We start from the raw sequence: 18,022 nt of genomic DNA on the forward strand, positions 1-18,022 counted from the left end.
TAAGATTTTAAAAAACAATTTTATGAATTAATGTAATGACAAAACAGCAGAGGGTACATGTAGTGAACATGTGTTTTAGACTCATTTGCCATTAACTGGTCAGAAAAGGAAGTACTTTAAAGACAGAAGCCCAGCACATCTTAGATTTTTAGCCCTCAAAATGCCTGAAAAGCGTCCAAAAATGTCCGGGAAACATTGAGAAATTCAACAGTTCTACAGTGATTGTGGATGTTTGACCATAAACAGGGTCTGACAGGCAAGAACAGACAAATATGGTGACAGAAGGTTTCTGCAAAGCAAAATGTCTCAACAGTATTAGGCAGCAATTCGCAAAAGTATTGGGGAGTAGTAGTGGGAAAAATAACTGAAACTTTAAATTAGTCCAAGGATATCTTTTCTCACACTGGAGTAGAGTCAAATGGTGACAAATTAGGTCCCAGCTTCCCAAAAATAAAGGGGGCTCGATTTTATGCAGCGGAGCATAATAGAACACTGAACATGAGATGTGAGCGTCTCAGTTACGGACCCGTCAGCTCCAGGAACCAGGAACTGGTGAAAATACTACACTTCATTGAACTACAAATTACTAAAAACTATTATTTAAAAAGTTATATTCTAGGCAGAAAAGATTATTACTTTCATGCGATGGAACTTGCAGAGTAAGCAGCGATCCTTTTCATAGACACAACAGACATTCCTTCACGATAGCACGTTCGTTATCACGCGAGCAACACGTCGTATAGTACGGAGCCAAAAATCACTTGGCTGATGTGGGCTTAACCAAGGACTCTGATATCTTACAAGTGTAACAGAGAGAATAAGCAAACTGATTTAACGCTCCGCCATGATGAACCACTACCAGTTCAGTGGCACTCGGACTTAAAAATGCATTTTTAAAAGTAATACCAAGATAAATACTTAAACTAGCTGTATGCAAAGTCTTCCAAAAGTATTTAAAGGCAGGGTTGGTTGGATTTTTTTTGTTTGTGGGTTTTTTTTGTTGTGGGGTTTTTTTGTTTGGTTGGGTTTTTTACACGCATCCAACACTGCTTTTTTTCACAACTAAAGGAAATTCAAGGAAAAAAGGTTATTCAGTAATAACTTTATAAAAGTAAGCGTTCTTTATACTAACAATGACCAGGATAAAGATTTTATATGGTGCTTGACTTCCAGCAAAATGTGTAATAACACAGGCTGGCAAGACAACACTAGGCTAACAGAAGAAAGGAGAACTTTCCTAGCTTATCCAAGTTGCTTTGAAAAGGAAATACAATCAAAATGTATGACGTATATGGGATAACTGTTTTCCAATATTTATAAAGATCTGCTAAGAAGACTTCATGATGTCACTGGGATCTCTGCAGAGAGATAGTGTTCCAAGTAGCTCTTTCTATCAGAAAGCTGATGTCTAAAACTGTAGACTGGAGTAAAGAACCTCCTTTCCCTGAGAAAAAAAAATGCTAGGTGACATAGAATATTGTAACAGCAGAGACATTAAAGCACTACAAAATACTAAAACTATGAAGTTGAATCAAGCCACATTAATTTAAAGCATTTTATATAATAAAGGGCCAATCCTCCTCCCTAGGGAAGCCAGACAGAGCTGGGAGCCTTCACTGATTACCTCGCTGAGGCAAAGAGCTCTTCCTCTCCCCAGCTCCAGCTGTTCCAGTTTATACACGAACATACTCAACGGAATGGTAGCTGGGGTGGGGTTGAAAAACCAAAACCAGACCCCACAAACCACAAACACACACAGGAGTTTCTCAGATATTTGGGACTGCTGGCTGCTTTAGCAGGGCGAGTCATTATGCCCTGGAAGCTGCAATTTAACCAAGTTGGCCAGCTTGCAGTACATGACAGTGGCCTTAAATACAATCACTTGGCTGATGCAGGATTAAACACAGGATCAGGTAAGTGTAATAGAAACAGCAAAACTATTTTGTTGTTTTCCTAAATACCTCACATAGTATTTTTCATCAACACTATTTCATTAATACCTCAGTATATTACATTTTTTAAAAAAAATTACCCCCCAAAAGAACCCCAAACCCTAACGTGTCCAGTTCTAGACGCCCCATTTTGACCTAAGACCTCTAAGCACTCGCTTTACCTAAGCCTCTGACCGAGGTTAGCCGCAGCACTCCGTCACCCGTTGCAGCTAGCTCGAAGGCTAGCACATTTGCTGGCACTGCTCACACACCAGCCTTCGCTGGGGCCTCGCTTCAGTAGTGCGGTTTGGTTGGGTTTCTGTCCATTAACTGAAGGAGAAAAGAACAGTCAAATTTCGTTAAGCATGTTTTAGTTACAGCACTCACACAGAACTGCCAAACATCTCACTTTCTGTAATTTTTATTTCCAATAAAGATCAATAGCAAAGTGCTGACGAACAAGAAGTTATCTTAATTATCTGTCTTTAGGAGGATTAGGATTCCTGCGTCTTCTATGATACCTAGAAGAAAAAAAAAGGCTGCAGTGAATGCAAGCTTTGGAAAGTCTCTGATTCTCCCGATATCCCCCCGGCCCTGCGGTGAGCGGTCTGGAGGTTACACAAGGAAGCAAAACACAAGATGCACAAGCACAGCCCATCCCCGCTCATTAGATGCCATCCCCGTTGTTCACAGAGTTACATAACGCTACTCATTTCTGTTGCTGCATCTGCTACAAGCACGCAATAATCCAATCAGTTCTACAGCTCAATAGGTACAAAGGCTGCTGTTTATTCTTAATCCTTTGTGTGAAGTTAATTTTATTACGTGGTCAGCTTTTCCTCTGGCTAAAATGACTGCCACAGAACAAAAGAGACTCGATGCTTAAAGGAGTTACGCCAGACTGTACATTAAATGGTGTAATATTTTGCAGACAAACTAAAAAACAAACTCCTCACAACAAAACTGATCCCTACTTCCCCGTTAATTGCCCACCCTAAAACAATGAAGATCCTGTTTGATGCTCATTAAAGTGACAGCTACCCTTTGGCCACAGAAAGTTCTACCATTTCATTCCTTTTATCTACTCCCAAAACACAGTAATTAAAAAGTTTTCTATGGACAAAAAACCCTGCCTGTACCAAGTCTCTGCAGCTGTAGAATTAGCAGCCACCAAAAGGTGCAGTAACTGCAGGGACTGGAAAGGAGTAACACAAACGAAATGCCGTTTGTTTCCAGCGCTATGGCTGAATCCACATAGCTCCTCTTTACGCCCAGCCATGCCCACATTTGCACCTCTCCTCCTCCTTGCTTGCCCAGCACAAGGCCCACGAAGGTGCGCTCCTCACCATGACAACTGAAAAACCTCTCCTACTCTTAAGTCTGAGAATCACCCCATGGAGTTTGTTTCAGAAAAGTGTTTAAGAAACAGACAACGCACATTTCCAAGCTGTACTTTGTAACATCCACGGAGGGTGATTTACATACTGGATTCTCTCTAATAAACCCCCTGAACCAGTACGTATCCAGATGTCACAAGAAACTTCTATGGTGACGTATTTCACAAAAAACAGTTGCAAAGGCTACCAAAGGGGCAGTGTTAAAAAAAACCTTAGGAAATACAGTCTTTGATTTACACAACACTGCTTTTAAAATTCTATGTAGTAGTCCATGTGCTAGCAGTATCTTTTATCACATGACTTATCCTAGGTTGAAACTAGTCATTAAATTATTCCTGCATTTCCCTTTACTTCCAAAAGGAACAAACCTAGAAAAGGGAACACTTACTGTCCCACAGGATACCAGCGGTGTTTTGTTGTGTAAAACATTTTGCTGAGCTCTTCAATCGTAGGACCTCTACTGTTCTTTAGCTCTTCTTCATTCAATCTGGATTTCAAAACTTGATCAAGGGTTTCTTCTTTATTATTCACTGGATCTGGCCGGGGTATGGGCTATAAAAACAGTAGTGTATGTATTTCCTTTTTCTCCTTTTTCGAGAAAAATCAAAGCCAAGCTACATAGCTATCATTGCAATCTAGTCTTAACACCCAAACCCAAAAGAATACAGAAGGCTGTTTACTGCCTGCCCCAAAGATAACCATGCCACTGTGGAGCAGATGGCTGGAAACATCTAATCACCCCGGGTGCTACAGCTGATCACCCTGCCCCTAAAATCAGCACCGCTGTCATCGGTATTGCTGATCTCATCCTTACAATTCACTAGCTGAATAAGCTTCAGCTCTACTAATACCAAAGTACTCATTTTAGTCCTATTTAGAAATTTATTCACAGTGACCATCACCATTGCTAAAAAAAGCTTTTAGGCAATTTGTACCTTGGAGAAGAATGTCACTTCCTAATTGTTCGTGCACCTGCTAAGACCAAGACACCTGTTGTCAGCCTGAAACCTAACCACTAGCACCCTTACAAGTATTTTTCCTTTAGTGTTCTACACCTGTTCTTCCCGAGACATGTGCAACTGATAAATTTAAAACCACCAACATGTAACTCACAGGCAAAGAGCGCTAAAATGTTTTAAGTTTTCAATGAAGAATTTTCAGTGGGCACTTCAGCAATGTAGCCACCATCTGCAGTATTTTACTAGCACACGAGAACTGGAAATTGAAACAAAACGTGTACGCTATAGAAGTTTAGACTTACTTTCGTCAGTGTAGAGAACACATTGAAAGTACTATTGACAGCTAAAAATTCAATATTTAAAGGTTTTTTTGGTGGCATTTATGAACCCAGAGTGGTGAATGGAATTTAAAGCTCGAGCTGAGAACAGCAGCACTCCTTTATATCCTCTTGCGCAGACATCTGCATTGTACACAGCAGGACGTGTGAACTATAACCTGCATTTCAAACACCCTCTCTGAGGAGTACACAGCGACAGATGCTAGTTTCCTCTGTAAAGCACAAGTATTTGAGCACCTCATTTAATTCTCTTGGAGTTACTATATGCTGTGATATCTGAGCACTTCTTACTCTGCAACTTTCCCTCAGTTCAACGAAGAACAAGGTCCTCCTCACGGCAGCAGCTACACTCATCATTCACTCACTTCACAGACATGCTGATCACGTACTAAAAAGTACCTCAGAACTTCAAAAGATGCCCTAAAGACTCAAAATTATGAGCTACTTAGGCCTTTACAAAAGTAAGAAACAGAAACGTGTACATTTGGACGTACTTTTGTATGCTCGTACGGAATCTCAAGCGAAGGGTGGTAGCAGACAATTGTCTTCAAATCTGATGTCACCGCAAGTTCCACTTTGCTACAAAAATAAAAACTTACACTCTTAAATACATCCCTTACAATTTGCAGAAGAGCTGAGGAACTGAGCAGCCTCAGTCCCAAAGAAAATTAGATTTGACCCTGCATTTATGAATTCTTAAGAATCTTCTACAAAATAAACCCTTATAAAATAAGGGTCACAAATACTTGAACTTCCTCTTCTATTATTTTTTTTTTCCCCCAGCCATCTTCATGGGTTTTTTTTGGACACAACAGGAAAAAAGAGCTAAAATAAAGTACTAAAGATAGCTGGAAATATGGGTTGGAAAAAAAATCTTTAACGCTTTGAATAATTCCATATATGGGGATGGGGATAACAGATGGGAATCTCTAGGACAACATGCCTTTATGAGAAGTGTGGCACCTAAAAAGAAAGGATAGGAAAGCTCTGTTTGGGGTTCCAACTTTTATATTTGGCAAAATACGATGAGCATGATGAACAAAAAATCCTGCTGAGAGGCTCCTTGAGGGAACATGACTTTTCTCACCTTCCTTCCCCTTCCCATGACTCACTGGCTTCCTAAAACCCTGTATGACACAGATGCTGCATTTCTCACCATATTTGTATCACCTCTTCTGGTTTCTACTCAAGTTTCCCATGCAGCAGCACAAAAATACCTGGACTTTGTCTTAAGAACAAGCAGCAATGAAAATGACTGCTCTGAGCTACTTTGGCTCTTCCACAAACAAAACTGCAGGGGGACTGGGGTCATCACCATGCTTAGAATGAGTCCTGCGTGATTCTTCATGACACTCATTGTTTTAAATACTAACTTCACAACCGCTATGATCAGAAACAGTACTTTAGTTAAAATCAGTACATACATCTAGAACTGGCAGAAGATGTATTTGATACCATTACATGACAATTTCACAACAGAGAAAGTAGCCCTGGAATAAACCTCACGTGAAAAGGCCACACATCAAAGCACGTTTAAGTACCAATTGTAGTCTTCAGGGAGAACCGAGTACGTAGATTTATGGCAAGCACGATACACAGCTCCATCTGCAAAAAAGACAAGTAAAGAACACTAATGTAAAACCAAGCAGAGCTGTGCCAAATTCAAGAATGTTTACATTTGCATTCTGTTCCAAGTCTTAACCCGGGATTATAATCATACTCAGTTTTAGATTAACAAAACCAAAATACTGTCTAAATAGAAGTTTACTTTACTATACAGATTTCTACTGCAATCAAAAAACCCAGTATCTAGGTAGCTATGGCCTACATTTATCTTTCCAATTGTACTGTTTTCCTAAGAAAAATCACAGGTTTCACCATTGGAGCATATTCTTTATACGCACAAAGAACACTACCCTATGACTTACAGGGAAGACTATCATTTCATTTGTAGCGATATTTATTACAAAAATCAAATTTGCACTTTGCTGGCGACTGTTATATACGCTATACAAAACACAAAGCTGTAACACCTTGGCTGCTGTAACACTACAGAACTTCACCCCTTTCCCCAGGTTCCTGTTGCTCCAAGGAAAGCCATCACAAGAATTACAAGTGGTAAAAAAGACCAACAGCATCTGGGACTGTATGAAGTGGACTGAGGGAAGGGATTGGTCCCTCTATCCAGCACCTGTTAGACTACATCTAGATACTATGGCCAGTCTGGGGCCCTTTAATAACAGATAAACTTGAGTGAGTTCAGTAAAGGCCCACAAAGACGGTCAAGGTCTGCAGCACCTGCCCTGTGGGCAGAGGCTGAGGGATTGGAGCTGGCTCAGCCTGCAGCAGAGCTAGTTTTAGGGAGACTGAACAGCAGCCCTCAGTGACTGTGTACGGGGGTTGTGGTTACGGAGAAGAGGGAGGGAGCCAGTCTGTTCGCAGCGGTGCACGGTGGGAGGACACGAAACAACACCTGTAAATTGAAATGAGAGGCTCTGCCTGGAAATGTAGAGAAACGTTTGCCTCATGAGGACAGCCAACCAGCGGGACTGGGACCCAGGCAGGTTTGTGCAGTCTCTGTCCTTAGATATTTCAAAGACCCAGCTTGACAAAGCCCCGAGTGACCTGGTGTGACCACAGACCTGAGCCCACTTTGAGCAGGAGACTGGACCAGAGACCACCCAAAATCCCTTCCAACCAAGTTTTTCTGCTATGTCATTCCCATTTTTTCACAGAATCATTTAGGTTGGAAAAGATCTTTAAGATCATCAAGTCCAACCACAAACCTAACGTGAGGTGTTATATAGTAACAGTCCCTTATCTAGGAACCACACCGTAGGCATCTTGCCTACCTTCCACAGCCACGTAGGTATGCATCCCTGAGACAGGCCTGGGAGGTGCCTGTCGCTGAGTTTTACTGGCAAACCCCTTCTTTTACTGCTGGAACCTGACACAAATCCACAAGTAAGTTTTTGAGTCCAGTGAAGCTTCTCCTACTGCTACACTGTAAGATCTGAATTGTGATCACAAGGACTAAGTCTCAGCGTGTTCTGAGCCTTATGTTTTCAAATAAGTCAAAAAAAGGTTTCAACTTTTCTCTGACATGTTATTTCACGTAGACTATCTCTAGTTTTAATACAAATAGAATACTTCCTGGCTGTTCATGATGGAGGGGGAGAGCATTCAGCGTGTCAAAACTGGGAAAGCTGAAAGAACCAAGACGAAAGTTTTTTGTAGCTATTTTCCTCTCAGAAATATTCTAGAAAAATTCTGTAAAATTCTTAAATTTCAATTTAGATATAGCTAACGTATTTCAGATATTCTTAAATTTACAATTTCTGTTAGTACTTCCATACTTCAGTTCTTCCAATTACACCATTCTTAGTTTTTAAGAAGCTGAGTTCTGGTAAAACATTACTGCAAATAGTTTGTATTTCTTCCCCTTCCTTGCCTACTAACCTCCAAAATGTAACATGTCCATTCATTACATTTTCTCAACTCCTGTCTTTTTTATCACCTTTACTACCTCCCCTACATCTTTCTATTGACATCTAAAACACAGACAAAAATCTAAGAAATAATATCACCTGTTTTCACTTCTGCTCTGTCTATGTCAAGTAATAAGATTTTACTGTAGCCTTTTGTCACCACTGTTTGTTAAGTCTGAAAAAATAACTTTAAATCTTCAAATATAATCAGTGTTAAGAGGGGTGGTATTTACAAGCTAATTAATAAATTAGAGGAGCATCATACGTGGACCATGGAAGCTTCAAAAGAAAAAAACCACAACAAATCACGATATCCTTTAATTCTTAGCAGAGGCTACGGAATATCAGACTTGATTCTGTTCAAATAAAAATTCACCTCCATACTTCCATTACTTTAAACAGTACAGGAAAGAGGCTCTTAAAGATCAAATTTTAATCTAGGACTTCTAGAATTTCATCACTACTTACTCTGCAGAGAGGCCTGCTTACAGGTTGCTACTGAACGCATCCAAAAGGAGGTGGACCATGCAGCTCTAACCGACATTGCCATGTTGACAGCAGAGAGGAAATCAGCCCTGGATAAGACGGAACCCAAATGGACACGGTATCTGTTTTTTTCTGCAGGATATCCTCTGAAAGAAACCAGTTTCATAACTGTTCAGGGTACAAAAGACCAACAATTTAACTTCTTTAATACCTTAAGGATAAATAAAATTGGTGCAGTATATTCTTCGTTATTTGCCAGTTCTTTAGAAATCCTTGTCACCTGCCTCCTTAATAGTCAAATGTGGCACAAGTACTGAGAGGTACTCTTCCAAAGTACATCATTAACTTTAAAAAAAGTTTTCAAGTTGGGTCTTCTCAAAGTTTTTCTGTTTGTACTCACCCACCTAAGTTTTGCATCCTTCCTTCTGCACACTCCACAGAATTATTCCTGAAACACGCTTTTCTGGTTCACAAGGCGAGTATCATCGCCCAGTATAAAAACAGCACCACTTATAAACAGCACTTGCTGCTGTCAACAAACTGTCTAGATGCAGTTACATTTCATCCATCTCAAAAGCAGTACACCTACAAGCTACGAAACACCATTTAGAATACCTTAAATATTACCCCAAATTTCACAGAAGCAGAAAGATAAACATCTTAAGTTTTCATTGTCTACAGAAAAAAAAATTGCTTCGAAGTGAAACTTACAATGATGCTTAAAAAAACATAACTGAAGACAGTTTAAAGACATACAAAAAAAATAAAAAAGAAACAAGTCCTCTTCAAAACTTTTTCATATTTAGCACTTCAGAACATCATCAGAAATGTGCAGTCTCCAATTTCAACAAATAATTATTCATTGTTTTCTTTACCTGTGACAAGTGCTGCTGAAGTTAGAGAACACTGACACAGCATCTACGGAGCTGCTCGTAACTTGCCTTATGAAAGCTCATTAACAAAAAAAGGTGCGAGGAACACGGCAGGTCTGGACCGCCTTGTCAAGGTGTTCAAGCACCGGCCCATGCTGGGCCTCTCCTCAAGGACTGCTACAGTCTGAACGGCGGCACTCCCATCCTTGAGACAGCACACAGAAAACTCTTAAAGGTCTGCCAGCAACACGCAGAAATACAAAACCTGACACTTCTATCATTAAAGAAAATATCTAGCCTAAAAAAAAAGTCATTAACCCGTCAAAGCAAGCAAAAGAGTACTTGTTATAAAAACGGATCTGCAGGCTACTAAAGAAAACCTGAGAGCGAAGCAGAGCGATTTAACCCCTCGGAAAGTTTATACGCTCTGTTCCTCTGGCCCATTTCGGAGGCCTGGCTGGCGGCTCCCCCGCACCGGCCGGGCACGCCTTGTCACCGACTACAAACACACGGCGGGGGAGCGCTGCACAGCGCGGCCTCAGGCGGAGAGGCCCGGCCAGCCGACACGATCGCTTCCCCCGGCCCGGAGCTCAACAGCCGGCCCCGGCAACCGCAGCCAGCAGGGAACAGCCGCCTCCCTCCCTCAGCCCACGACGACTCAGGCTTACCTGTGCGGCCGCCGCCGCGCCCCTCCGCCGACCGCCGATGGCCTCCGCACCGGAAGCGGCACCGAGCGTACTTCCGCTTCCGGCAGCGGCTCACCCCGCGGCGCGCCGGGGGCCGTCGTGCGGGCGGGCCGGCGGGTGGGGCCTACCCCGGGCGCGCCGCCACCACCTCCCTCCCTGCCCGGCCTCGCCAGCGAGCCCTGCGGCGCTTCAAAATCCCGCTGCGGCTGCAGGCAGTCGCCCCTTGGCCGGCGGGGGCGCCCCCTGATGGCGGTGGACCAGGAGCGAGCGAGCGAGCGGGCGGGCTCCCGCCGCTGCCCTGGGTGCTCCGGGCGGCCCCTGCGCTGAGTGTGTTTCGGGGGGCAGCGCGCTGCCCAGACACAGGCAGCGGGTGGGTTGGGGTACCCCGGCGCCGGCAGCGGCTGTTCCGCCGGGGGAGGGGGCGCGAAGTCCCCGCAACGGGCAGCAGCGCACCGGCCTGTCCAGGGGACGTGGCGTCGTGTGGCATTGGCTGCAAAATAACGCCCTCTCATCCGGTAATTTGAAGGGACATCTCTAACGTTACTGGTTGTTTCACAAGCTTGTGAGCGTAGCCTGCTTGCTTTCCAGGTTAAATTACACAGTGGCTGCAGCAGCTCCCTCAGTTCAGCCCGCCAAACCTTCCCAGTACCTGTACTACCTTTCCACAGGGAGGGCCTGGGGTTTATGTACATGAAACAGCACGTTTCAGATATTTGTGGCGTGCAGAAAACTCGGCTGAATGCCCCAAGCACACTGCTGCTCTGGGGCTACTTGCTTTTCTTCTTTTGGAAACCCAAGTCACGAAGCGTTTCAAATACGATGTTGTATTTACATCACATTGATAAAAGACAAGAAGTGGAGACAAAAATCAATTACCTGACCCGGTGCTCTAGCACCTGGAATGGCTCCAGCACTGTAAGCTTTCACGTGCCCATGAAGCATCTCTTAAGTCACATCAGCCAACTGTGTGTTAGTTCCTTTCACAGAGTTACTCTTTCGGAGAGTCTTGGATAATGCTTCCTGAACAGGCTGCCACCTCCTCCCGGCATCTCCAAACCATTGCATCCTTTCTGGTCATTGGCTGTGGTACAGCAATCTCATGCAGTTGCCGCCGGCAGCCTCGCATATTCAGCAATGTCTAACTTTGTTCTGTAGCTGCAGACCTGTAGTTACAGATAACTTCCAGAAGCGTAGCCAGAAATCACTAGTCAAGAGCTCATCCTTCCCATTAGCAGTGGCAAAGGCTTCTTTTTTAATGTTTTTCCTGACAGCGGAAAATGGAAGACATCCATTCTGAGCCTTCTTGCAATATTAGATTCAGTAAGCCATAGAGAGAGGGGGCAGAAATGGGCCAAAATATTTTGCGTACGACTTGGAGAGATGCAGCCAAGGTGGGACATCACATCTGCACTACAGGACTCCTGCACATTTGGGGAGATCAGCTCTTTCCAACATTCCCATCAAGTTTCTGTGTGCAGCCAAAGAGGGCTCTGATCTGGGCTCCAGCACCAAACAGAAGCAACACAGCTCTGTGTATCTTCTGCTGCGTACCAGCTCATTGTCCCCACAAGGAGATCCTTCTCCTAGGATGAAGGCAGCCCTTGGATGAAGAACAGCCTTTCGAAGCTGAATAAAAGCAAGGGAGTGGTTATACTGTACAAAGAAAACATGTGGAGGATTCTAAGCTCAAGAGCAGTGTTGACAAAAATAAATAAACTGTCTGAAACAAGTGCAGTCTGGAAATTAAAAGAAAGGAATGAAACCGCATTTAAGGAGTGAGCTTCAGGAATATTTTGTCCATAGGCACAGTGGGGGTAAACAGAGTTACATCTGTTTATCTCATGCTGAGTTTATGACCAGCAGCGGATTGTGACAACAGGGGAACTGCTGCTCAGGATTCTTGCCCTTCTCCTGGATAGCTGCAGTGCGACACACCTGTGTGGAATACACCTTGCTATGGCCCCGTAGCACAGACCGCTGTCATGGGTGTTACGTGTGTGTGTTTGTGTGCGAACCTGTGACACAAGCACATTAGGCCCCGTTCTAGTTTCCTAAGAAATACTAGGTAAAATTAAGGCTTCTCTGACTTATCTTTAAGATGCTCCTGACTTAGTTGTCATAGCTTCTTTAAAAGATTGCCTAAACTCGATGATGATGACTGTGGTTGACACTTCTGATTCTTAGATGCCTTCTCAAAAGGACGTTGTTCATCCCCATAGGAGACAAAAATCCTTTGCTGTCCAGTGGAAACCTTGAAATAAATAACTTACTGCACAGCTGGAGACCACTGCAAAGTGCACCTGCTCCCTTCTCCAGTGTAAGACTTTTTTTTTTAACTTCTCTACATTGAGCAGCATCTATTAGAAAAATTAATTTTTAAAAACCTCTCACTAACCCCTTAAAAATTTGCCCTCTCCATAAAAAAAAATAACAGGTTTTGATATTCTCGAGTATGTTAGTCATCATTGCAATATAAGCCTTCTGTGGTGCTCCTACATTACCGTTTCCTACATCAATTTATTTGCTTTCATAAAGACAATTTATTTTTTTACTCTTCAGTGCCATATGTATTTTCTGAGGACTGGATACAAACACATACTCATGGGTACTGGTGCGCTCTCTCCTCAGACACAAGTTTGAAAAAGTAGAGTTTCTGTTGTTACTGCCAAATGTGACCAACGAGTCTTCTAACGCTGGGGTGTTACAGGCAGGTGGTACCCAGTTGTTAACAGCTAAGGAGCTAACTCATCAATGAGACTGTAAAGAACAGCAAAAGACCTTGAATTTGAAGTATCTTTTTTTTTTTTTTTTTAATAACTGCTGTACCACATGCCAGTCTGTACTGTTTGGGTTGTGTTTTTTTTTTTCAATTATTGTATCTTTTTTTTTCCTGGATAGCAAATGCTACATGGTTCTCTGGGGGAAATTTCTGATTCCAGCCAGGAGGGCAGCCACCGGGAGGATTACTGGTATCTGTCGCCTAGTGTTGCCACATCTTTGCATTCACATCACTGCAATGGAATATCAGTTGCAAGGTTCATCAGAAACTGTTAGCAATCTTCTGTCCCTGATGTGAACTTATTGGGAACACTTGACAGCCCTCTGGAATCTTGATTCACAAACCAGCCTTCACGAGATTTTTCGGATTCCCTGGTTTTACACCCTCATTGCATAATTAGCTTTAAATAGAGGTAACCTATGGGTATTTCTGTAATTATTTTGTTCTGGAAATGTGTGCTTTTAAGACATCACTGTAATAGCAAATCTTGCAATTTAAATCCTGGTTCTAAAAGGTTGCAACTGAAGGTACTGCAGAACATTATTTTTATTTTTTAAAAACTAAACCACATTCCCTGTTAAGCTTTCAGGCTATTTTTAGATGGATTCTATAAAAAGATTTTTTAGGAAACAGTAGATGAGGTCTACCCCCTCCCTGACACATAATGTTCTGCGAGTCTATTCTTGGAAGCATGTTTTGACAGATTACAGCTTTCTGGTAGGGAGACTGGAATTGCTTAAGGACAGCTCAGAAGCGTGACTGCACACTTCTCCAGCATGTCTGGAGATGGGGTTATTAATAACTGCCAACGGCCTTGCTTGCTTCAGCAGGTACTGTAGACAGCAAAGAGGAGAGCTGCTCGCTCTGCATCGGCTCAAGAAAGGAGGTTGTTCTCTCCATCAGCTGTGTGGGTACTGTGGAGGCACTAATGGTGGTGAGTTGCAGATCTCTGGGACTTCACGTCTTTGAAAACCTGGAAAGTTTTGTTTCTAGGTTGCTCTCTGGCTGAAGAAAAGCCATCATCTGTTCTTACTCAAACAGTCAGTTACAAACTTCTCCAGGAAATATTCTAACTGATGACTATGTTGGTTGGCTCTGTTTTAGAAGAACAAACTTGTAAATCGGAGCTGGCATCTGGATGGCGTGGGTTTTGTGTAAGCAGTTGCACGTACACACACACGCACATCCCTTGTGGGAAATGGAAAATTGGGACTTGGGTGTTCTAGCTCTTTTGCTGCAGTGGCACATTTAGGAAATTGTTTCTTAGTAAAATCATTCACGCTGCTCATTAGCAAACTGAATATAATGTTTATTTTTTTCATAGAAACCTATGTTTCAAAATCTTCCAGGAATAAGCATTTGGATTTCTTTGTTTATTTTAAATCTGCAGTAAAAAAGGTACTATATAATCATACCTAGAAGTGGAACTGAATTTGTGAATGGATGGGTTTGTTTTATTACAGAATCACAGAATCACAGGATGGTAGGAGTTGGAAGGGACCTCTGGAGATCAACTGGTCCAACTCCCCCACCAAACAGGTTTGCCTAAAGCAGGTCACACAGGAAGGCGTCCAGATGGGTTTTGAATTTGAGTATCTCCAGGGAAGGAGACTCCACAACCTCCCTGAGCAGCCTGTTCCAGTGCTCTGCCACCCTCAGAGTAAAGAAGTTTTTCCTCATGTTGAGGCAGAACTTCCTGTGCTCCAGTTTGTGCCCGTTGCCCCTTGATCTGTCACTGGGCACCACTGAGAAGAGCCTGGCCCCATCCTCCTGACACCTGCCCTTCAGATATTTATAAGCGTTGATAAGGTCTCCTCTCAGTCTTCTCCAGGCTAAAGAGCCCCAGGGCTCTCAGCCTCTCCTCGTAGGAGAGATGTTCCAGCCCCCTCATCATCTTCGTAGCCCTCCGCTGGACTCTCTCCAGTGACTCCCTGTCCTTCTTAAACTGGGGGGCCCAGAACTGGACACAGCACTCCAGGTGTGGCCTTACCAGGGCAGAGCAGAGGGGGAGGAGAACCTCCCTCGACCTGCTGGCCAAACTTGTCTTAATGCACTCCAGGATGACATTGGCCTTCTTGGCCACAAGGGCACATTGCTGGCTCGTGGTCATGCCATTATCCACCAAAACTCCCAGGTCCGTCTCTGCAGAGCTACTCTCAAGCAGGTCGACCCCCAGCCTGTACTGGTGTGTGGGGTTATTCCTCCCCAGCTGCAGGACCCTACACTTGCCCCTGTTAAATTTTACTCGGTTCATCTCCAGCCTGTCCAGATCTTGCTGAAAGGCAGCACAGCCTTCCGCTGTATCTGCCGCTCCTCCCAGCTTCATATCGTCAAATATTTGCTGAGGATACACTCTGTCCCTTCATCCAGGTCATTGATGAATATATCGAATAGGACAGGCCCTGACTCCTTGGGGAACACCACTAGTTACAAGCCTCCAACTGGATTCAGCACCACTGATGACAACCCTCTGAGCTCTGTCCTTCAGCCAGTTCTCAACCCACCTCACTGTCCACTCGTCCATCCCACACTTCCTAAGCTTACCTATGAGGATATGATGGGAGGCGGTGTCAAAGGCCTTACTAAGGTCAATGTAGACCACATCCACTGCCCTCCCCTCATCCACCCAGCCAGTCATTTTATCACAGAAGGCGATCAGATTGGTCAAGCACAATTTCCCCTTAGTGAATCCATGCTGACTACTTCTGATAATTTTCTTTTCCTCCACGTGCTTGGAGATAACAGCCAGAATGAGCTGTTCCGTCACCTTCCCAGGAATGAAGGTGAAGCTGACTGGCTGGTAGTCATCCTTCTTGCAAATGTGGTGTCTTAACAATGGAGATGGACGAGCCTTCATTTCTGAAATAACATATCTTAATCTTTGTGAGGTTATTCTATGAAGTTAAGATACAAATTTCTAACAAGACATTGTAGTTTAGTTATGGTCTTAATTCTCAAATCTTCCCAAGGTATGCTGTAGCTAGACAGATTTCTATGTATTAAGTCAATCTATAAACGCCCAGAGTAAATGCCAATGCTCATGTCAATAGGTTATCTTCATTCTTTAGTAGATCTCACAGCATCTCGTCACTGGTCCATCCGATTACTGGTAAGGAGTCAAGCTGCAACTGTAAATAACAGATGACAAACCTAAAGTGTCTGTGATGGTCACATGCAGCCTAAACTATTTGTGTTCCTGTTGATTACTGTAGTTCAAGAAAGCAGTATTATGCCTCTATTCAAGCAGCCACATAATGAAAAAAAATCAAAAGTTATTTGCTACGGTGAAGGCTCCTGCTCACAGCATCCCATTCTGATGTCCTAAGTTGGTAAAACATGTAACTGGTGGGTTTTTTTCTCTCAGTACAGTTTCACCCAGTACTGCCAGTTAAGATAATTCAGAAATTGTCCAGTGACTCTTACAATTAGTGCTAAGTGAAAAACACGGCACTTCTGCACCTCAGTTTCCCCATTTGCACAGAAGAATTATAACAACTCTTGTAAAATACTCTGGGATTTACTGAAGAACATTTTAAAAATAAAATCTAGATATTACTGGGAGAATTAATTCTGTATGTGTACATACATACACACATCTTTTTTTTTTCTTGCTGTTGAACAGACTTTCTGCAATATTTGACAAAAATATGCTTTTATGCAAAATAAAGAGCCTAGGGTCTGAAATAGAGTTGTAATTGCAGTAAGACTTTTGTAAGATTGCAAAGGGGGGTAGGAGGAGGAAGCAAGATTAGTCAGCCACGGGCTCAGCTGGCTTGGATGCACCCACTCAGTGAGTAACTTGATGACAGCAGAAGCTGTCATAGGAAGATGGTCAGCAGCTGTCTTGAATTGTTCTGGGAGTATTAATTGCATAATTGCAATTATTTGTTTACCTTTTCGGCCCATGGTGACATTATAGAGCACTTTGCTGGTAAATAAGGTGGTTGTCTAACTTTGTTCTCAAAACTGCTGTGATCCCAGTGACGATGTGATGGTCATGGATTTGTGGGAGGAGGATCGTGCTGTCTGTCCTGACCTTCACGTTGGTGAGGTGGGACAAGATAGGCTCAGCCAACAGAACAGGTTATTGCTGCGGGAAGTGGTAATCCTACAACTGCCACATCTCACTGTTTCCTACTGCTTCTTTTGGGCCAGCTCTGATGCCTCAGTGAGCTGGTCAGAAAGGTAACTCAGCCAAAAAAACCCCTGTACCCCAATAGATATGTACTAATGGAACAAGGGGATCAGGAATATGGAGCAGAGCTCAGAGAAAGAGAGAAGAGCTCAGTGTTGCCCGCAGCTTCTCCAGAAGGATAAGAGGCATCCAAAGTTGGGTTAGTAACTCATGGATGCTACAAGGGGCAATTTCACTACTACTTGTGTTAATTACCTTTCGTTGTCTCTGGTGCTTGCTAGACCCCACTGTAAGCCAAATCAATTCACCAGGCTGGCAGAAGACCTGACTAAAGGCTGGTTTTCTGCCAAGTTAGTGCATTGAATCAGCTCAGCAGAATCTGACAAGCCCCAGAAGTGAACAGTGGGGGAAAGGTCACGAGGAAGGAGAGTAGAAGGAGTGAGATGGCAAGGGGAAGTAAGAAGTCCTCTTTTTGACAGATTGATTCAGCTGTCTGGTACAACTTGACCTCAAATATGTGGCTTCACATTATCCCTAATGCAGCAAACTGTAGACAGTCCTGTTCTTACACCCTCAGGTATGGGTTCCTGTCCCCTTTCTTGTGCCAGGCCTACGCAGCTGCATGACTGCCTGTGGTTCACATCAGCTCACTACTCACCCAGGAACTATTCACGTTTTTAATCAGCTCATCTTCTGTGAGATCATGATGTGAGCTGAGGGAGCAGCGGTGTGTGGCAGAAGAGGAAGGCAGGAGCCCTCTTTAGCAGAAATGCAAATACAAAGCGGTGTAACCCTGATGTGAAACTGCACCCTAAATAACCACTGTGGAGGCAGGACTTGGTGGAGCTGGGCTGTAGGAATGAACTCTGATTTAAATGGGGACTACAGGTGACACCAGTCTTACTGAAGACTGTACCTAAATTTCCTTTGAAATGCAAATACAGATGTTGC

General features: G+C 43.4%; 1 protein-coding gene across 3 annotated transcripts; it reads right to left on the bottom strand.

The window, feature by feature from the left end:
• Positions 1–10,170, bottom strand: MRPL42 (mitochondrial ribosomal protein L42). 3 transcript variants are annotated; one of them, XR_015183817.1, is made up of 7 exons: positions 10,140–10,170; positions 8,582–8,745; positions 6,167–6,230; positions 5,120–5,204; positions 3,717–3,880; positions 2,114–2,261; positions 1–1,444 (listed from the first exon to the last, which is right to left on the bottom strand). XR_015183817.1 is itself a non-coding variant. In XM_086471014.1 (6 exons), exons 2-6 carry the CDS (start codon positions 8,661–8,663, stop codon positions 2,407–2,409), a joined length of 441 nt encoding a protein of 146 aa, XP_086327140.1. In that variant the 5' UTR covers positions 8,664–8,745; positions 10,140–10,170; the 3' UTR covers positions 2,337–2,406. The 3 variants fall into 3 exon arrangements, 2 of the variants coding, with proteins under 2 accessions (XP_086327140.1, XP_086327148.1); XM_086471014.1 differs by lacking the exons at positions 1–1,444; positions 2,114–2,261 and adding an exon at positions 2,337–2,452; XM_086471022.1 differs by lacking the exons at positions 1–1,444; positions 2,114–2,261; positions 10,140–10,170 and adding exons at positions 2,337–2,452; positions 9,475–9,511.
• Between the last annotated feature and the right edge of the window lie 7,852 nt (positions 10,171–18,022).

This window comes from Leptosomus discolor, chromosome 1 (genome assembly GCF_034619465.1).
Source record: "Leptosomus discolor isolate bLepDis1 chromosome 1, bLepDis1.hap2, whole genome shotgun sequence".
Taxonomy (NCBI): domain Eukaryota; kingdom Metazoa; phylum Chordata; class Aves; order Leptosomiformes; family Leptosomidae; genus Leptosomus; species Leptosomus discolor.